Raw genomic sequence first — 22,118 nt, 5'->3', positions numbered from 1 at the left:
TCTCATGTGGTTTGTTCTTCTCTGCCTGGGTGTGCTCTTCTTGGTTGCCAATTCTCTCCAGTAGCAAAAGGGTTGTGCTTAAGAGCTTTGGTGACCACTTTGCAGGTAGTTATATCCGATTATCCGTGGGGAAGACAGATATTTTGAAAACACAGAAAGTTTGCTTCTGTTGTCCTGTACATCTGCAGTACTGTCGTGGGGAAATGTCAGGCCTTGCTACAGCAGATCCTCACAGGCTGAGAGACCTTGGTTGCAATTCTTCTGCTCCTCCGTATATGCAATGCAAAATGAGCTTACTTAAACATATGGGTGTGAGAAGTGTCAGCCTCTGTATGGCTTCCAATTTGTAATGGGTTTGGTATTTTCAAAAGGTGTGTTTTTACGGGGCTCACAAGTTATTGCTACTAGTTAAATGGTTAAGCAATTAGTAATGTTAGTGGATTTAATGGTCAGATATTAATAAATAATAGATAATAGATAGAAATACATTAATAAACAACACACACTTTTTATGGGAGAGGGACGTTGTCACAGACCTATAGCTGAAGAATGTTGTTGCTAGGGTTCCATGCCTTAGACTGCTAAATGTTTCTATGAAATATGCAGAACTGAGTGCTGTTGAAAGCAGAATAGTGAGATTGATGAATAGTTCTTTTAGACATGCGTCTTTTGTCCTGTACCCTTTTTAATTTAAGAAAAATGCTGTGACAAAAGCATATGAAGGCAAGTGTAATTCTCTTATTCCCTTTGCCTCTCCCTCTCCCTCTCTCTCTCTCTCTCTCTCTCTCTCTCTCTCTCTCTCTCTCACACACACACACACACACACACACACACACACACATATATATATATATATATATATATATATATATATATATATATATATATATGTAGGTTTTGGTGTCTTCGGGTGTCTTCCCGTGTAAGAGTTGGGGTGTCTAGGGTGCCTAGACACCCCAACTCTTACACGGGAAGACACCCGAAGACACCAAAACCTACATTCCTGTACCCGTGAAAAATCTACGAAAGCAAATATATATATATATATATATATACATACTCAATAGTCTGCTTCCTCTCTTTTCTTCACATGCCTGAATCCTAGCTATGGGCCTGTCTTAAACAGCATGAAACTGAAGGCCTTTGAAGTGGGAGGAATTTACCTAGTGCGCCATTCTTCACTGTGCATTCTTTCTCTTCCTGTCAGAAAAGGTTTAATGAAAAGCAGGCTGGTTTAGTGAGGCCTGTTCTTTGGAAATCTCGTAGGCCAACACAAGCCTTTAAGCAGGAAACTACACAGATTTCAAACAATCTATATGAAGAATTGTACTAAGCAGTGTGAATTTGGAACTGAGCATGAGAGTAAGATGTGATCTTTCTTAAATGCTGAATCTTATTATGTTGTGCATTTCAACCATCAATATGAACTCATCCATGATAAATTATTAGCTAGTTATTAGCATCTGCTTCTCTTACTACTCATCTACCACATCTTGGAAGCCTGAATGACTGTTATCCATTGGCACAGTCATTTAGTTACTGTATCAACATTGCTGTGCTCTTTCTTTTAGCTAAGGGGAAACTGCTCCCGTGCTTCTAGTGTTTCCTAGTCCTTCAACCATGCTGACAGGCCAAATGGAAGATCGCCTCTCTGTCTGGGCCTTTTGCAACTCAGATTTGGGACAGCCTACTCACAAGAGCTTGAGTTTTCTGCCAAATCTCTCACTGAAGACCTCCAGAGCAATTTGCAGAAGGAATTTGTGTTGCATAATGTAGTTTTGACAAGGAAGGGAGAGAAAACATAAGAGTTAATAGATCCCAAATTTTGTTAATGCAGGCAATTTTGAGCTAGACTGTTCAAGAGTGTAAGTCAGTATAATGCAAAAACCTATGTTCCCATGCTTTCAAGTATCTGTGCATATGCACGCCTTGAACAGATGATCAGTGCTATAAGTTTTCATAGCAGTGTGCGGTGGTTAGAGTGTGTGACTAAGACCGGGGAGACCCTGGGTCAAATCCCCACTTAGCCATGGAAAGCTCACTGGAGAACTTTGGGCCAGTCATGCTCTCTCAACTTAGTCTACCTCACAGGGTTGTTGTGAGGATAAAACAGGAAGGGAAAGAACTGTATATGCCACCTTGAGCTCCTTGAAGGAAAGGTGAGGTAGAAATGTAATAATTAAATAAACCATAGAACCATAGAATTGCAGAGTTAGAAGGGACCACGAGGGTCATCTAGCCCAACCCCCTGCAGTGCAGGAAAACTTTGCCTAAAGTGGGCCTCAAACCCACGACCCTGAGGTTAAGAGTCTCCTGCTCAATTTTTTTTTAACATTGGCACTGCAGCACTATTATTACCGTATTTTTTGCTCTATAAGAATCTGTGTTTGGTGTGGAGAGAACAATCTGGCTCTTAATACGGCTAAGACCAAGGAATTGGTGGTGGATTACAGGAAAAAAAAGGCGGACATTCAGCCCTTGTATATCAACGGGGAACGGGTGGAGAGGGTGGCGGAATTCAGGTTTTTGGGAGTAGCTATCGATCAGGGCATGACTTGGAGCGCACATACCACTGCTCTGGTGAAGAAGGCCCAGCAGAGAATTTATTTCCTCAGACTTTTAAAGAAGAACAATCTGAGTGAGAGACTGCTGGTGTGCTTCTACCGAGGCTCCATAGAGAGCATTCTTACATACTGTATTTGTGCTTGGTTCTCCGGTTGTACAGCTAGGGAGAGGAAGGTGCTCCAGAAGGTCATAACCACAGCCCAAAGGATTATTGGTCATCCTCTCCCATCTTTGGAAGAACTGTACGGTTCCCGTTGTCTTAGGAAGGCAAATAACATCCTGCAGGATTCATCTCACCCGGGACACGGTCTGTTTGCACTACTGCCTTCTGGCAGGAGATATAGAAACATCAAGTCAAAGACAAATAGACTGAAAAACAGTTTCTATCCAAGAGCTGTGGCCTTTTTGAATGCTGTAACTCGATAGTGTGACCTGGGAGTTTGATGGGTGTGGTGTGGGTGTGGCTGGAATGTGGTTTGTTTGGTTGTTGTTGTTGTTTTGCTTTTGATGTTTTAAGGGATGGCATCCAATTTCGTTGCACTTTGTACAATGTTGCACTTGTGTAATGACAATAAAGAATCTATTCTATTCTATTCTATTCTATTCTATTCTATTCTATAAGAATCACTTTTTCCCTCCTAAAAAGGAAGGGGGAAATGTGAGTGCGTCTTATGGAGCGAATGCAGGCGGCGCAGCTATCCCAGAAGCCAGAACAGCAAGCGGGATTGCTGCTTTCACTGCACAGTGATCCCTCTTGCTGTTCTGGCTTCTGAGATTCAGAATATTTTTTTCTTGTTTTCCTCATCCAAAAACTAGGTGCGTCTTGTGTTCTGGTGCGTCTTATAGAGCGAAAAATATGGTACTTCCCTGCCACACTGATATATTCATTGTATATTCAGATGACTTGGGAAGTGGAGGGTTGAAGACCATATTATAGACAGAGATGAGAGCTGTTTAAACCAGGATTGAATTACTTTTGCCCCACTCCTTTGGAAACAAAAGTCAGAATGAACTTTCCTCAAGCTGAGGATACAGTATGAAAATGTTCTCCTGGGTCTTTTATATTCTCTTCCAACATCTCTGCAGTTACAATAAAACCTCATTGTGACCATGAAGCAACAAAGGAAACAAAAAACATTCATTTTAAAAATAAATTGTAGAGTGATTGTCTAGCTGCAGTGTCCATTTGATCTCACTTTCTGCTACTAATGGGTGCTTTTTTCTTTCCATGTATTTTTTTGGTTCTGCAGTCCTTTGGGAAAGGATGAGATTCAGCCTGATATTTTAGAGGTTAAAGAAGGAAGAGGGGAGACAGGATTGTTCTCTGACCCAGTCAGCAGATCTCCTATTGTATTTCATTTAGGATTAGATTTTCATCAGGCCTGTTTATGTTCCTTCAGAGAGAAATACATTTTTAAGTGATTATTTCTGGTGATGTGGAGGTTACTACAGTTTAAGTCTACAGGACTGTAGGTATGTGCAGGCAGTTTTCAGTGGTTTCTCCTCAGCAGAAACTGAAAAAGTTAAATTGGATTTGTTTCAGTTTTAATATTGAACTTTTCCCTTTATGCAACTGCAAAATGAGTGAGGCTTGAAGGAACACATCAAATCAGCTCTACTGGAACACATTATTATTCTTCCAAACTTGGCAAGAAAAATTAACCAGGAATAACATGTGCTTCCTCAAATTAAACGCACGGATTTTTGGACCAGAGAGCTGCACAGGTCAGAATGGAGAAACAAACACTCACTTGTTAGGATCCTAAGTCCTTTAGGTTTTCCCTCTGTGGGTAATAGCAGCTTTGGGAGGGCGCTGGCTTGATTTGGGGCTATAGTGCAAAGGCAAAGGCTTGCACCCTCCCTCTCCTGCATCACCTTCCAATCTAGATCTGCCACCAACTCCATACATGGACATTCTGTGGCAAATTTATGTCACAAAATGCATATCTCTTAACTGTAACTAAAACTTCTAAGGGGTTTAACAAAGAATATTCTCACCTCTACCTAGTTTTATGTGTTTATTGCCTCCATAAAAGAGATGCAATATGGAATTGGAAATTGCTAATTTAGATAAGTCACAAGCTATGAAATTCAGGGTATTTTACCCATACACCCAGAGCCCAAATGGATGCTGTAAAATGAAAACTCAGGAGAGCTAAAGTAGGATGTCCTTAACAAGTATTAACTCTTGGTTCTGAAGTGTTGTACCATGGAGGACAGTGTCAAACTAAAAACATTTTTAGCAGCAGGGGGATTTATTAATATTTGTGTATCAGAGACTCTAAAAAGCATGAAACGTCATTTGGGAAGGTGTAATAGCTAGAATGGAACAGGGAAGAGTTGCTATTTTATAAATAAAATCATAGTGAAAAAAGACGTGGGATGTGTTGGAGACAGTCACAAACAATATATTGCATAAATGAACCTTTTATTAACCTATTATTACCAGAGCCCACTTTTAAGAATAAAATAGAAAAAAAATAGACCAGAACACCAGGTTCTAAGGATCCAAACCAACACAGCATCTATGGTACAGAAGACTAGATAGGAATGCTGCCACTAGACTAAGAATCCATATTGAGAGATCAATGTGATCAAAAGTTTTGCTCTGATCCTCAGCTATGATATTTTTGTCTTCCCCTGCACAGTTGCATCTGCAGTTGGTACATCTATCGACGGATTTCTTTAAAATATCAAAATGGCGTCCCTAACAGGTTAGTATTTTTGCTTCACAACTATGCAGAGTTAATTTAATTCTTCAAAAGCCATTCAACCAGTGACGATAAAATGCATCATAATCTCTTTGGCTGTCTAATCACGAATCACATCAGAGATGGGTAAACAGTGTGCTGCTTGCTGTGAAAAATTATCCTTGAAAGAATGCCAAATGCCTTCCAACACCGGCATAAAAACACATACCTCACCTGGAGACAGGGGCAAAGGGTTGGGTATGAAACAAAAATATTGGAGGTGAGGGGCCACTCAATGTGGCTTGCGCCCAACTTAATTCTGCTTGCAGGTATCTGAGCATAGAATCATAGAATTGTAGAGCTGGAAGGGATCAACTAGTCCAGGGGTCAGCAAACTTTTTCAGGATGGGGACGGTCCACTGTCCCTCAGACCTTGGGGGGGCAGACCTACCCTCTCCCGAAATCATGCCCCCTCCCAAAAGCACCCCCCCAAAGGACCCCCCTCTCCCGGAAGGACCCTCTCTGCGAGGCGCAGAGCCCAAGCCGCTGGACTGGGTGGTGGAGGCAGCCTCCCTGCCACCGCTGCTTCCTCCCACTTGGCTCCTGGCCATACGTGGCCGCCTCAGTGAGAAGGAAGGGACGTCGCCCAGAGGCATCTGCAGCTTCAGATTGGCTGCAGAAGCTGCGCCAGCATCACAGAAGTCAATCCCCGCGCGGCGAGGCTTCTGCGCTGGGCCGGTTTAGCGCAAGGACTGACCAAGCGGGTGGCAGGGTCCACAAGGTTTGCCGGTTGGATTAACGAGCCCGGTGGGCCACATCTGGCCCCCGGGCCTTAGTTTGCCAACCCCTGATCTAGTTCAACTCCCTGCAATGCAGGAATATCCAGCTGTCCCATATAGTCTCCTGGTATGCCCCACGGAGGCCCTTACGGTCCGCACTTGGAGGTCCCGGGCCTCAAGGAGATTAGACTGGCCTCAACCAGGCCAAGGCCTTTTCAGCTGTGGCCCCGGCCTGGTGGAATACTCTATCACAAGAGACCAGGGCCCTGTGGGATCTGACATCTTTCCGCAGGGCCTGCAAGACGGAGCTGTTCTGCCAGGCCTTTGGCCAGGGTCCAGTCTGACTCCCCCTTTCTCCTTATAAGAACTTGCATGAAAGTGGCCCCCGACTTTTCTCACAGGCTCATACAAGATCAGTATAAACAGTTAGGCCTGGTGAGCATTTAAGGTCCACATCCTTAATTTGCAGGTTGCCATCGTACTGGATTTCACTTTGATTCTGATTTGATTTTAGGATGTATTTTAATTGTTTGTTTTTATAGTAATATGTTATATATTTGATGTTAGCCACTCTGAGCCCGGTTTTGGCCGGGGAGGGCAGGGTATAAATAAATTTAGTAGGACTAGTAGTAGTAGTAGTATGGGGATTGAACCTGCAACCTTGACATTATCAGCACCATGTTCTAACCAACTGAGCTATCCAAGTTGTTCACAAGATCAAACATCTTTGCTTGTATTTTATGCATAACAAATCAATAGACACGTTATACTGTATTTCTTTTCTATTTTTAGGTGCTGCGATAGGTCGAAGTATACCAGTTGAACATGATGAAACTGGAGATTGGTCGCCATTTCCAGAGCATTCACTGGAAGAGGCTTTGGACCCTTCTGGTGAAAATATAGAGAACTTGGTGCCCATAGGATCTTATCCATCTCAAATGGCTTCTCATTCATTGACTAGGCAATCATGTTTCTGCAAGCACCTTAATCGTGTGGATTATAATAATGCTGATCTGGAAGCGTCTAACCACAATCACCTGCAACGATGCCAGGATTCTAGAAGGGAGATACCTCCTGGTCTATTCACTGAATCAACAGCTTCATCAGAACTTCATATTTTATCTATAGACAAAAGGAACCAGCTGCTGAGGTCTAGGCCTTCAACTGATTCTCCTGACACTGGACACAATTCTAGTGGTCTGCAACAAAGCTCATCTGACATTTACCAAAATTCATCTGGTGAAAGTCAGGAGAATGCAAATCTAAACCAAACTCAGTGTAATAGACCACCAATAGACTTACGAACAGAAGATGCAGGATATGATTCTCAGCCTCTGGATCTTATGGGCATCAGGCAGCTAGAACCTCCATTGCCACTTACTTCCGTGTTTAACCTCCAAGACCTTCCAAGGCCTCTGATGTCCAGAGAGTTACCACAGATGGACCCTCAGCCATATCCTGTGTTCCCGCAACTGGCCCATCCTTCCCCACAAGCTCAGTGGCATCCTAGATACTACATTCCTGGGGATTTACATTGCCAGAATCCATGTAAGTTAACTGGTCAGGTATTCAGAATACTTTTTTTCCTAAGTAGCTTAGAAAATTTTGCACAGTTTTTCCAACTATATTTAATCATAAGAAACGTGTGCTTCTGGCTTCTAGCATTTCTTGCCATCCACTTTTATGTTTGCAGTTCTTAGCTATACCAGTGACCTCATAAAGGCTGGGGATTCCATTCAACAAATCAGCTGCGCAGTTCAGATGTTTACACTTCTGAACGAGAAATCTCTGCTAATCTAATCCTCACATTTTGTGATCTGGCACTTGCCTTTCTCTACTATAACTTCCTGTCCTGATAATATTATATTTCCTTTTTTCATTCTTTAATCACTTCCATCATTTTTGTCCTTCCTTTGTGCCAGAATTTGAAGATTCAATAGTTTTCTCTCCTATTATCAACTTGCTAAAACTAGGCTAAGGGTATGCACCAACTCTGTTTGTACCCAAAATTACAAGGCAAATCAGGGTGATTTGGGGAAGGTTCTCACATTTCTGATTGCACCATTAAATGCCTTGTCCTATGGAGAGATCTCTAACATATCCCCAAAAATCTGTGGTGGGAAGTGTCTACCCCCCCCCCACCACCACTGACCCTTGGAGTAACAAGGGCCTTACTAGGGGTGACATTTCCTCCACCAACCCAGTCCTTCCTGGCAATTAATGCTAACTTTCCACCCCTCCTTCCCCTGAGCAAATCAATATAGACATTTCTTTCCCTCAACACCCCTGCCTTCCCTCAGTTCCCAGGTTCATGCTGTACTGCAGAAATTGTAATGACTGTGTTTAGGGGAGGAAATGTGAAAGGTGCCCTGCTCCTGCATTAAAACCCCTATGGGTATCTGCCTACAGTTTATCAGGCTCCACACTCTGGAGGGGCTGCAAGTTTCATTCACTTCTGTGAAAAGTTATAGCTGTTTTTAGATTCCCCGTGATAGTGAATTTACCCACCTCACTGTGCCTCATCTTCCCTGGGGGTCTTACGGCTTTTATAGCCATCTGCCAGTGTTGTTGCCTGACAGATAGTTGGATGCCATGTCCTCTTTCGTGTCATCCCTACATTCTGGCACCCTGATGCTTCCGACTAGAAGCAATCCCACCACGTGCCCATAATGTGCCACGTTCTTGCGCAAAGCTGCACTAGCTGAAGATTTATAATTTCCATGATGAGAAATGATGATACAGTGGTACCTCGGGTTACAGACGCTTCAGGTTACAGACTCCGCTAGCCCAGAAATAGTATCTCGGGTTAAGAACTTTACTTCAGGATGAGAACAGAAATCGTGCGGCAGCGGGGTGGCAGCAGCGGGAGGCGCCATTAGCTAAAGTGGTGCTTCAGGTTAAGAACAGATTCAGGTTAAGAATGGACCTCCGGAACGAATTAAGTTCTTAACCCGAGGTACCACTGTATTCGAAAATATATAAGTGATAATTGGGAGGATAGTTGAAAATGCACAGGAATCCCCAGGCCTGGGATAGTCTGCTTCATCGTGCCGTTCCATGGAAGTGTTCAAAGTTTGAGCCACTATCACATCAGATTTGATCACCCCACTTTCCATGCTAAGAAGGGAAACCAAGAACATAAAGACAAAAATTACTTGCTACATGGACCCAGACTACACTCCCCCCTCATTTCTCACCCTGTTAAATATATACTAGTTTAACAGTGCTACTTGAACAACACTTTCTTTAAAACATGAGCCATTATGTAATTTGAGCCATACTTCAAGAGCCTCCCCCCACCCCACAAAAACCCCAAACCAACATAGTTGTTCAGAGCTGGAGGCAGTATTTTGCTTACTAACTTCCTATCTTCTATGAGGCATAAAATGGCTTCCTGACAGCTTTTCACATTTCCAATGATTACTGGGCAATCATCGCTCACAATAGGGTTTTGTACTTAATGTGTTCTAATGTGCACCTTCTAGGCAGAAACAATCTAGTGTGCTGTGCTCCCAGGCAGCCATCTAGCCAGGGCATCTGCTCTCTCATATTCATAATAGACTCAGCACTGCATTTCAGCTGCATTCTCTCAATGATAATGCCTTCTGAAATGAATGTTACTTTTGCAAGGGAGTTCCTAGTATTCAAATCACAGGTATGTGATTGCTGGAGGTGAAACCAGCTCATATTCCCATGGAAGGAAGGGCAAGATAAATTGCTGGAGCTGGAGCATTCCTAGTTCTTGCATTCCCATCACGAGTCTTGTAGCTTTTTGAGTTTATGATCACACCAAAGTGAAGCACTTTGAGACTTTGTTCATTTCAATGAGTTAACATGGCGTCTAAGGTCGCGATCCTCCCCACACTGATCTAGAAGTAAGCCTCATTTATTTATTCATTTATTTCCAACATTTGTTTCCCACTTTTCTATAACTCATAATCAAACTGGATTATAGTAATCAATCAAAAAATCAAATGCTTCCTTTGATGTCAATATGCCCTGTTCCTCTATCCTATTCATTAGTTTGCTGAAAGAGTACTTAATTTGGCCAGGTGTTTTCTTAAAATCTAAAACTGTAAGAAAACCATGAAAAATACAAAACACAATCTATCTACAACTAACCAATTTTAAGACTATTGATTTCAGTGGGACAGTGAAGCACATGCTTAAATCCCTAGTAGAAATGCTTGACTTTGGCTGAATTGTGCCTAAGGTTTTTAAGGAGAGAAACCTGATTGCACTGTGAGCTTAAATAAAAACAACCCTCCAGTATTGAGGCTCATAATTTTATTTCACACCATTTTAGTCTGTTCACAACACTGGCAATTTTCTTAATTGTCAAGATTCTCAATTCCAAATCTGCCATATCTTCCAGAGTGAGGCAACATACTGCTAACCTTTTCTGGAAGTAAAAAAGTGGATCATTCCCATTAGGTATACTGTGAACCTATTTCCATCACTCAACTAGTGAAGCGAACTTTACAGCCTGCCACTACATCGCGGGCATCACCTTCAGCAAATTGGAAGTTCTGCTTAAAGTGACAGAGACCATTTTCTAGTACACAATTTCATGCTTAAGCCTATCGATTCTAGTTGGTGCAATGTGCTAAACTTGTAGTTTGATCATATTCATTAGCTGTTTTATTAAATTCTGTTGTTCAAAGGTGACTTAACCATGCAGTGGCTCAAGTTTTCCTTTTCTACTCTTAGATGGGCAAACACGCTACCAACACTTCGCACATCCACCTCAACCACGGCTTCCTGTTCCTGGCCCTTGTGTAAGAGCCATCCATCCTGGCCGGCAAATAATCCCAAATTATTCCAGTCCTCCTTCTCCTAAATGCAATGAAGAAAGGCTCCCTGAGAGAGACAGCTCTTCTGGAGAATTTCAAAGATTGTAGTAAGTTTGTCCTGAGATTCACTGGAAAATTTCAGCTGCAAGAAACTGGCAGAAGCTAACGCAAGCTTTTCAGAGGTTGTCTTGACTGTGGCAGTGGTGCTATTGGTATGCATAAGGTGTTGTTTTAACTGTGGCAGCTAAAGTAGGTCTAAACAGCCTTCCCCAGTCAGGTGCCTTTCCAACATTTTGGACTACAGCTCCCATAATCCCTGATCACTGACTGTGCTAGCTGGAGCTGGTATAAAGGCCTGGGTGATTCACAGTACCAGACTGCTTTTATATCACACAGAGAGGGTTTTTCAGAATGCAGAGTACGTTTATCTCTTTTTTGCTACATTTATAACCCAGTTTTTGGCCAATGCACTGCAGGAACTTTGCAATTTAAGATATTAGAACAAGCAAAATTAAAAGCTAAAATAATAAAGCACTGGCCACAGAATTATTTTAGACCTCTGGTGGTCTCTTCAGGGGCTAGTGGCACATGCTCCCTGCCCTGGGCTTATTGGGGGGGCTATTGAATCTTTAAGCAGCCTCTGGAAAGATGCTGGAGGGCCTCCTAGAGAGACTCTCTTAGGCTATTTGTGATCTCTTCAGGAGCTGACAGCATGAGATCAGTCATGCATTGAGCCACCTTTTTATTGCTAAAAAAGGAACATTTTCTCATTAAAAATAGGCCTCACGCATGTGCTGTTAGAATCAGCAGCTTTTAACATTTTATAATGACTCTTCATGTTTTTCCTAGTGGCCAGTTTCAGAACCAACTACTGCATGGTGGAGCATCATCCAAGGCTTATGGCGCTCATGAGGACATCTATAGGTGCCCTTCTGATTCCATGGCTCAGCCTAATGGCCCACTAGGCCCAGCTGCCATTCCAAGGCCTCCAAGTAATTTTGCAGTCAGGGGAACACTGAGGACAAGTAATTTGCCAGAAGAGCTGCGTAAGTCCCCCACCCCACCGCCATGTTTGGAAAATTGTGTATAAAGCCATAGCATTGGTTAGTGAAGAAAGTGGATGGCCCAGTCCTAGCCGAATCATGCATACATAGAACCACACTCTCCTGTTGATCACAGCAACTTCTAGTGCTGCCTCATCTTAACAGCAGATAACACCAGGGCATGGCCTTTTAAAATTGGTTTCTTCTAGTTGTCCTGGAAGTGGATCTTTTTCACCAGAAGCTGAGCTATATCCTTCAAGGGCCTGAAACTATTCCCGGTGGAGACTGCCTGGATACAGCTCTGCTAGGCCTGAGGTTCTTGCTACTCCCCATACCCTTGATTTAACCACATCCACATTTGGGGGTTCAAAGTAGCATGCAGTTCAAAGTGTTAGGCAGGCACCATGCAATTAATCTGGAGAACAGACAGCTAGAAGGATTAGGAGGAAGTGATATTTTCATGGCTTATAACAGTCGTATTTATGAACTTTCATTTTTTTAACGTTAGGGTCCAGGAATCATTAGGTGGTTGGAGAAGGAGCCTTTTCCATTGAAAGTGTCATATACTCTGAAGGTTTCTGCTTTTTGGAGCAGGGACATGGGACAAATTAAAGGTATTCTAGAGCAGTGTTTCCCAACCGGTGTTCCGCGGCACACTAGTGTGCCGTGAGACACCGGCTGGTGTGCCGTGGGAGGGAGGCGGGCGAGAGGCGGCGGCGAGAGGCGGCGGCGGCGAGGATCCGTGTCGAGCCGGGGCGGCTCCGCGGTGGTCGTGCCGAGCGGCGGGGCAGCGCGCGCAAAAGGGAGGAGCGCGAGACAGCGGAGGAGGAGGAGGCCGGCATGTCCGGGCAGCAGCAGCAACAGCAGCAGCAGCAACTCCCGGCGACGGCTCCTCCTCCGCCCGCTATCGCAGCCGCCGCCGCCTCAGCTGCCGCCGCCGCCTCAGCTGCCCTCGCTCTGCTGCCTCCTCCCACCCCGGCAAGGGGGAGGGAAAAAACGTTCACTTTTGTGCGTCCCTCCCGGCGTGACGCTGCGCGCTGACGTCACGGGGCGGGGCTTTAATGGTGGTGTGCCGCGAGATTTTTTTCCGGTAAGCAGGTGTGCCGTTGCCCAAAAACGTTTGGGAAACACTGTTCTAGAGGTCTCTAATGGAGATGCCTAGCATGATCACAAGACACTGAGCCAGTTCAGCTCCATTGTACAAATAAGAATCAACCCAGTCAGATGGGTGGAGTATAAGTAATAAATTATTATGACTATTATCTAAATCAAACAAGATAGAGCTTATTGTCTGCTCTGTGCTAGTATAACAAAGAAAAGGCAAGCACCTTTTTCTAGTACTTTGAACAATACTTTGATCATCTCTCTTAGGTAAAGTCTTCATAACCTACTCTGTGGACACAGCTGAGGAGGTCATGAAATTTGTGAACTTTTTGTTTGTAAATGGATTTCAGACAGCTGTAAGTACTCTATTCTGGAAGGGTGTTTCCCTTTGTTGGAATTCAATCAAGAATGTATGAAATCAGTTGTCTATATCTTTAAAGTTTTGTCTTTTTAATGTTCCTGCCTGTGTTGATGAATCTTGTATGCAGTGGCATGTACTCAAACCCTAAATATATGAATAAGGGGGGAAGAGGCTTAAGTGGTGTATTTGAAATTCCAATGCAAAGTTTATGTAATACACTAAGTGGAGTAAGGTTGTACTGACAATCCTTTGGAACATTAAAACTGTTTCTACATCACCTGTACAACACAAGCTTATGCAGTTTTGCTTGGAAGCAAGTCACACTGTGTTCAGTAGGGCTTCAGGGCAAGTGTGGATAGGGTTGTATTTTCCCTCAAGGTCACTGAAGGAGTTCAAGGTTAAACAGGGGTGATGCTAAACTTTGCATCACAGCCCAAACACCAGGAAGTGAACTGTCTTGGAATACAAGAATCCTACACAACAGCACAGCGGACAAGATGGAATGACCTCACAAACTCTGAATAATGCCTCTTTTTTCTAGAGGGGGAAAGGTGTGATTATTTGCCACTTTTGACAAACTGGGGTTCAATCTTGCAGAATACTAGGCAAGGTGATATGGAGCCATGGCTCAGTGTTGCTAAAGACCATGGAGGGGAAGGCAGATGGTGGAAATTAAAACAAAGGATTGGATGGAATCAGAGGAGGACAGTACAGAGTCAATAATGCAGTAGTACAGAAGAACATTTTTGAAGCAGGAGGAGGAGCAGGAGGTCCAGAACAAAACCATTAAAATACACCAAAAGTGTATACGGTTTTTGCAGAATACACCTGCTGTCAAAGACCCATCTGGAGTTGGCATCAGGTGACAGAAGGGGAAAATAATCAGCTGAGGTCCCTGGAGATTCCTTGTCAGCTGTGATATTGCTAGCAGAAACGTATCAAGCTGCAGAAATGCCCTGGCTCTTTGTGAATAGAGAGCCTTGTTAGACTATGTACACTTACACCTCAACTTTTGAACTGGGAAACTACACATTGAGGGTAGAACCATATTATGCCTTCAAAGCACATCCAATAAACATTTAAAAAGCATGGCTTCCCCCAAAGCATCCTGGGAACTGTAGTTTAAGGTTGCAGTCATGACTAAGCCATTTTTCACCTTCTCACCCCTTGCCTTTTCCTGGAAGACCTATTACAGTCGTTAAGAGTTGTCAACAGGCTCATCTCAGCTATCTGCCAATCTCCCATTCCCACCACCCTTCTGAGTAATACCCCTCCCCACCTTCTCACTATATAGAAGGGTCTGGCAACTTCTGTTCCAGTGTATCTAAAGAAATGTGCATGCACACGAAAGCTCATACCAAGAACTAACTTAGTTGGTCTTTAAGGTGCTACTAGAAGGAATTTTTTTTATTTTGACTATGGCAGACCAACACAGCTACCTACCTGTAATATTTTCCTGTTCTTATAGATTGATATATTTGAGGACACAGTTCGAGGTATTGACATTATCAAGTGGATGGAACGCTACCTGAGTGATGTAAGTAAAGGGGGGAAAGGTGGTTCTTGTACAAGTATTTTCCACAGGCAGCTCAAAGACAGTTTTGGGCATAGGAAGCTCAACGGCAATCCTTAAGGAATCAGTCCTTAAGACAATACTGCTAAGAACCCACAGACTGAAACAGAAGCATCTCCTGCCCCCCTTGTGACTTAATTATTCATGTTGTTCCTACCCTTGCCTCCCCACCCATTCTGTCTAATTTAAAATGTGAGCCTTCTGAGATAGGAGAACTTGGCTTTCATAGATCTGTAAAATGCCTGTGTTAGCCACATATTTATTTGTTTAGGTTTTTATATGTTGCAAGCAGAAGCAAAAACATTTGTGATTTTAGCTTATAAATGCAAACAAAATAAAATTAACACATCAGGCCTTTTCAAGCATTCCAAATGTGTGGGGAAGGAGGGGGACTTATGCCAGCCATGTCCCAACATCCTTGTGGGTGCACTTTCCATGTCCATTGCACACCCCACCCCAATCTTCTCAGGAAGTCTGAAAAAAGTTTGCAAACACTTTCTATTTCCAAATTTCCTCATGATAGGGAACCAATGCATTTTGGAACACTGGTTGACGTAGAGGCTTTGCATAGAAGATACTGCTAAGTATTTTAGGATCACAAACGAAAGAGCACAATCTTAAGCATATCTGCTCAGAGGTTAAGTTCTACTGAATTTAGGGAGGCTTACTCCTGGCAAAATGGAGTTTAGGCTTGCAGTCTAAAGCATTTGGGGAAGGAGGACCTACATAAGATTAAAATAACTGTTGACAAGCTGTGTGCATTCCACAATGACATTGTGTTAGTGCTAAGTGTACAGCTGAAGGCTGAATCATGCCTTCGCTTTAATTATTTAAAAATAAACAAGTTCTTTCCAGGGGCCCCAAACCGTGAAAACAGGCTCAAAAATGTTTCAGCAAGGTGAATTGGCTGCTCATGGGTGTGGGGTGTGTGGGTGTGTATGAACAAAATTCAGTTAAAATCCTCATTATACCTCTTCAAATGAAAAGTAAAACTTAATCAAGACACAATCTGAAGCTGTTGGGGCACAGCTGCTATGCTAGCTTCCCAGCAGTGAGCCACTAATGCTTACCTGGACGGGGAGGTGGCAGAAACGACAGCATGGCAACTCACCTGCCAAGAAGCTGGTGTTGTGGCTCTGTCTCACCTGGCAAACTGCTTCTGGACACAGCAATTAAAGCACAGACTGAAAAAGCTCTTACGGGTTCTTTTTTAAAATCACCAGTGACGAGGGTGGGCATATTAACTTCCTGTAGAAGGGCATCCTGTAAATACGGGAGCCTCACTGAAAAGGCCATGTCCTTAGTTGCTGTTCATCTTCTTAGTGGACCAGGCAGCAGGGCCTATGGGGCTGATCTTCATGCTCAGGCAGGCTCGTTGTCAGGAGCTGGAGTCTAGTGCAGGTCAGCAATAAAACAATAAAGCACCTGATGTCAGTGAAGTTAACTCTTTATTCAAAGAAATAAAACAGCTCAGTCCTAGTGATCCAGGCAACTCTTCTGAGTAGGTCTTGCCTCAGTGGGGCATTTGTGAGGACTGAAGGTCCCTGCCTTCCCTCTGATCTCTAAGGCTCCTCCCCTGGTTCCTTCCCCAGCAGCCTAAGGCTCCCTCATCTTGTCTCTCATTGCTCTACCCTCTTCAGTCCTCTGTGTGTTCTGGGAGACCAGGAGGTGGGAAGCTGGTCACAGCAGGAGTGGAAGAGTTACTGGATTCTTATGCAGCCTGCCTCATCTCTGTCTCCTGGTCCCCATCCTCTCCAGCCTCTGTTTCCACCTCTGAGTCTGGACTGCCTGCTGCCACAGCCTCTTCCTGCTCACAAAACCCTGTTGCCTCTTCAGCTTCCGACACCTCCTCCTCCCAGTGTGATCCCTCTTTTTCCTCTGACTACATATTGTTGTCCCACCACCAATTCCCTGGCTCTGAGCCCTCTTCTTCCTGGGGGTTCCCTTGCCTATAAAGGGTAAAGAGGACCCCTGACCATTAGGTCCAGTCATGACCGACTCTGGGGTTGCAGCGCTCATCTCGCTTTATTGGCCGAGGGAGCCAGCGTACAGCTTCCGGGACATGTGGCCAGCATGACTAAGCCGCTTCTGGCAAACCAGAGCAGCGCACGGAAACGCCGTTTACCTTCCCGCCGGAGCGGTACCTATTTATCTACTTGCACTTTGCCCTTGCCTATAGGTCATCCTAAATGGTTTAGGACTTTACAAGACGAAACCAGCACTTTATATTCGGTCTGGAAACAAACAGGCAGGCAGCATAACCAGAAGAGAATAGGTACAAAACAGAAAGAAAAGTAAGGATATTTATTAATGGTCACAATTTTATACAGGTCACAAATCATGGTCTATTTGAGCAGAGACTTCAGATTCTCCTGAAATAGGGGACATATTCTACTAGAATGAGTGATAGAGTTTCAATTAATAAACAGTAATGGTGCATTGTTTGTGCATACATTATTTTTAGAATTATGTTTCTGGAAGATAACCTGGTCAATGCTAAAATGTATTTTCCCCCCTCTCCATTTTAAAGTATGTTTAAATTTACTAGTGGAGAGAGAGCCTGGAAATCTGGTATAAGGAAATACAGTGTGCAGAGATTAGTTTTGCTTCATTGCCAAAATGCACTGGATTGTCTTATGCTTCCAGAGAACATCAGATCACGTATAATACAAACTGGCAGATTTCCAAGCTGCTCTGCCCAACCACACTGCATTTTACAATTTCATAAAAGCGTCTTTCTCCCTGACAGAAGACAGTGATGATAATCATAGCAATCAGTCCAAAATACAAACAGGATGTTGAAGGGGCTGAATCCCAGCTGGACAAGGATGAGCATGGCTTACATACTAAGTATATCCACAGGATGGTAAGTGAGGACATGTGCTTGCCGTTTCAAAAGAGGTCTGCAGCTTCCCTTCTCCCAAATAACTGCCCTTTGTGTCTTGTCCTTCATCAGTCCTGCAGTTAAGTGCCGCTTTGTTGGTGTTCCCTGTTAGTACTGAGTGTTTTTTAGAAGCAGTGCTACTTGCGACTGCTCAGAAGTTCTGTTTGAGATAAATGTATATGACTGGCTGCTTGACTTTCTTTATGGCTTTTGCAGCCTGTTTAAATCCCTTTATACCCTTTCCCCAAGTCCCTTAATATGAGCTTATCTCATGCCTGCACTTCCTCATACAGATTCACTCCAGAAAGAGATGGGAATCCACAAACAACAGTAAATCTGACTGCCTGACCTATGAAAATAAGCATGGGGCAGGCGGGGAAGGAAATTCCCATCTGAGCTAGTATATTCTCTGTCTCCGTGCATTTGATCTGTTCTCCCTTATGGCCCTCCCATTGCCACAGAAACTCAGCTTGCTCACACCCTCACAAAGTCTCTCTAGAGTTTCTTCTGATCGGATCAAATAAGCTGCCAACAAAGTTGGCTCCTCTTTCAGCTGGGAGATAAGTACAGTATTAAGTAAAAGAACATCCACCAGTGAATCAGACTTCTTCACGTGACACAAAAACATAGAGCCAGACTGTGAAAAAGAAGCACAAGTCTTGTTAGGGAAAGGCATAATTTCTTCAAGCATTGTTACAATGAACACTCCTAACAGGAGAAAAAGCTTCCTGATTTAGAATCATAGAATTGTAGAGTTGGAAGGGACCCCACGGATCATCTAGACCAACTCCCTGCAATGCAGGAATATGTATGTGGCCGGTATAGGGATTGAACCTGCAACCTTGGCATTATCAGCACCATGTTGTAACCAACTGAGCTGGGCAGAAGTTTCAATAGTGTTTGTGGACGTTATCCAACATGAGTCCACTTTGATTAGAACCACTGTAATTAATGGACAATACTAACTTAGGTCCATTAATTTCGGTCTACTGTATAATGCAGCTGGATAGAACCTAGTGAGTTTCTTTCTTCCAACATTGCTTTGCATCAACATATGATGAAGGGCTGTATATAAATTTAATCAATCAATCAATCAATCAATCAATCAATCAATCAAAAGGCACAGTTCAGCAAAAGCTATGTAAGCCTAAGTCATATTCCACTGCTTTCAGTAGGACTTAGTCATGATTTAAGATTAACCAGACTCTTCACCCAGATACCCAACTGGTATTTGCGATATCTAAAATTTGTGATATCTATGTCTTGGCAGCACACAAGGAAGGGACAGTGGGGAGCTCGGATCCTGATACAATTTCTGAGCTATAAGTCAAGCACCCCTTTCTTTTCTTCATGATACTCATTTGAAACATGGGAAGTAGCTTGGAGAACCAACTTACAAGCCTAGTATCCCTGGTTTCACCAAAGCCTAGGAAACATCTGTGTGTGCACAGCGGGTCCTGAGCATCAGTTGTTACTAATCCAGATTCATTTCAGACCAGAGATGGACTCTGGGGGGCTCGGAAATCAATCTGAATTGAATTAGGACAGGGGGGGGAATTAAACCCCTAAGCTGATCAAAAGTCCAGGTTATTTCAGAAATCAAATACAATTCTATTCTGTATTGTTGTCAACAAAACACAAGTTCTGTAGTAAGGAACTGATTTTCTTTTTTATATTATTTAAAACACATACACACAGATTTAGATATCATTTTCTAGTATACCTAAACAGCAGATGAGAAAATACAATTTAACATAGTGTTAGGGGTCTTCAGTCAAGAATATGCATCAATGGGTTGCCTGCACACTGCTACACATGTACTTGCAATGTGAAGGTGAGGGGGAAAGGGGAACGAGACACAGTTCTGCCACCTCCAATATGTGACTGGCACTGTCAAGAGCTGAGAATGCTGAGCAGGGCAGGGCATGTAGTTTCTGGCCTGGTGTAAGAAACAGCTGGCACCACCCTGATGCTTCTGAAATTCAGTGCAGAAGGAGAGGCCTACACAAACAGGCTTACACATGTGAAGCATAACCACTGGATTCAGGAAATGTGATACAGCAGACAAATTGAGTAGGAATGGGCTCCAGCACAAAGAATGGTTGGAGGATAACAATGCATAATTCTTACAATTATATTTGGGCTAATGTTGTTTTTCATATTTTAGATGCAAATTGAGTTTATACAGCAAGGAAGCATGAACTTTAGATTCATTCCTGTGCTTTTCCCAAATGCAAAAAAGGTAAAGAAAACTGATCAATCATGCTATTTCTATTTCTTTTTACAACCTGAGACAAAAACCTTCAAAAGCCTTTTTTGAATGTTGAATAAAATCATGTTAGTATTTGAAGTGGCACCTTAGACAAATGCTTCATAACATTTTTAGATAAAGGTCTAGTTTGATTTCAGTAGTGTGCTTTTTATTCAGCGTGACTGGCACAATTTATCCTGTTTTGATGGAATATACCCATTGTTTCTGTTTCCCCTCTTTGAACTTATATATGAGGTAGCTTTGAAGCCCTCTGCTCAATATAGTACCAAACACCTGTTTGATGAGCAGCTGTGGAGAGACCTTACATGCAGTTGTGTTCATGCAGCCTGCTGGTCCTGTCAAAGATAGGTAGCAATCTCACAGCAGCCTTTAGAAAAGGAACAGAGCAAACTGCCTTTGTCCCCATCTTTGTACCATAGGGAAATCTCACAACAAAGTATCATCTCTTTCCCAATTTTCTCTTCTCAAATCCCACGGAGATGATCAGGCTGTAGGAATGCTGTTTTCTCCAACCATTTGGATTAGTGGGGATCCACTGCCAGGGCAGGGCCAGCAGTCTCCTCAAGTGTGATTACGGGAGAAGATATCACTTACTACAATATCCTCTTTCTCCATAGAACTTTGCTTGCCTCCTTGGGGTGCCTTGGTGAGGACACTTGGAGGGGAGGTTCTGCTATAAATGAATGTGGTGATGTAAAATAATTTCCATTGTCCTTCAGTTTGAAGGCTGGGGAGTGCATTTTGGGACTATGTCTACTTTATGTCAGTTAAAGAGCATTAAATCTAAGTGATGGTTAATGCCACAATGTGCTGACAGCAATGTTTCACACAGGTGATTTCTACAATGAATTATTCAAATTGCACCATAAGCTGAGAGGGGACCCAAAGCATGACTAATTGCTTGTGTTTTGGCAAAGGCGCTTAAGAGAGGGAGGGAGGGGAACGTATATGCCTGTGACTGTGATGCCTTCAGGTTTCTGAAAAGCTGAAATACAGAACAGAATTTAATATAGCTGCCTTCCACCCTCCCTCCCCCACAGGAGCATGTGCCTACCTGGCTTCAGAACACTCACATCTACAATTGGCCCCAAAATAAAAAGAACATTCTGTTGCGGTTGCTGAGAGAAGAGGAATATGTTGCTCCTCCGATAGGACCTTTGCCCACTCTCCAGGTTGTGCCTTTATGAATGTCCATTAAAGTGCATATGAAGCGATCGTTGTGTAACTGTTGGCTGGCAGCCAGGGTTTTCCTGGCTTTCCCTTCTAGGGTGATGAACAGCATGTGCACACAGACACACACACTAGAATTGTCTTGGGTTAATGCAAGCCCATGTGTTTTCTTTTATTCTGAATGTTTCCTTCTGCAACTGATCAGGCACACTGCTTCCCTGGCAATATTTAAACAAACTGCAAATGGAAATAATGTCTCATTGCTTTGTCTTCTAGCAACTTGCTTTCGAAGTCTGCGGCACAGCCAGTTAGTACAGTGAGTGGCACTGTAATAAGCAAAACAATTGCATTCCTGTTTCCTCTGGGTTCCTTTTATTATTGGCCAGCTGTTCTTGCATTGTGCAATGGTCTCCTGCAGTCATTTCACATACACAATAAAACTGTGGTCTTTCGTATGGATTGCTATCGTTCTCACTGTAGAGAAAGACACGAGTGTTTCAAAAGTTTAATTGTGGGTAAACACAGACATTAACCCCCTCCCCAAGGTTAATGGGTCTCTTCTCTCTCTCTCTCTCTCTCTGTGTGTGTGTGTGTAATCTTTTTCATACATCATGGAGTTTTCTTTGCTGGTGTGGCTGTGAACCATAGCATAATGATTTTATGCTGGATTCGGGCAGCATAAACTGTTAAATGCAGGTCAAGCACCATCTGTGCTCTATTTGAATACCCTACCACTTATTAGGGTAGAGCAGCACATTGCACTTGACATGCGGCTACTCCCCCAAACAGCATCCTCTAATGTCAGTCTCCCCTATTACATGCAGAATTGCTTATCCCATGACATGACAACTCCATGAACTGCATTTCTTTACCAGTGTCAGCTG

At 43.3% G+C, this 22,118-nt stretch overlaps 1 protein-coding gene across 1 annotated transcript; it reads left to right on the top strand.

Annotated features, from left to right (window-relative positions):
- Positions 1 to 4,102: 4,102 nt before the first annotated feature.
- On the top strand, positions 4,103 to 21,689 carry TRAF3IP2 (TRAF3 interacting protein 2). Its single transcript, XM_081186709.1, has 10 exons — positions 4,103 to 4,290; positions 5,214 to 5,279; positions 6,827 to 7,582; positions 10,745 to 10,934; positions 11,677 to 11,873; positions 13,242 to 13,330; positions 14,804 to 14,872; positions 17,658 to 17,774; positions 19,960 to 20,034; positions 21,105 to 21,689. Exons 2-10 carry the CDS (start codon positions 5,264 to 5,266, stop codon positions 21,249 to 21,251), a joined length of 1,656 nt encoding a protein of 551 aa, XP_081042835.1. The 5' UTR covers positions 4,103 to 4,290; positions 5,214 to 5,263; the 3' UTR covers positions 21,252 to 21,689.
- Positions 21,690 to 22,118: the final 429 nt, after the last annotated feature.

The sequence above is a fragment of the Podarcis bocagei genome (assembly GCF_964188305.1).
Source record: "Podarcis bocagei genome assembly, chromosome: 3".
Classification (NCBI taxonomy): Eukaryota; Metazoa; Chordata; class Lepidosauria; order Squamata; family Lacertidae; genus Podarcis; species Podarcis bocagei.
Note: the sequence above shows the minus strand (reverse complement) of the source record. Positions and strands in the feature narration are given on the sequence as shown.

Bases quoted from the DNA above. Each gene is read 5' to 3' on its own strand.
- TRAF3IP2 (XM_081186709.1), top strand. The intron at 11,874-13,241 runs GTAAGTCCCCCA...CATCTCTCTTAG, and splicing joins TAATTTGCCAGAAGAGCTGC to GTAAAGTCTTCATAACCTAC. The intron at 20,035-21,104 runs GTAAAGAAAACT...CCTCCCCCACAG, and splicing joins TTTTCCCAAATGCAAAAAAG to GAGCATGTGCCTACCTGGCT.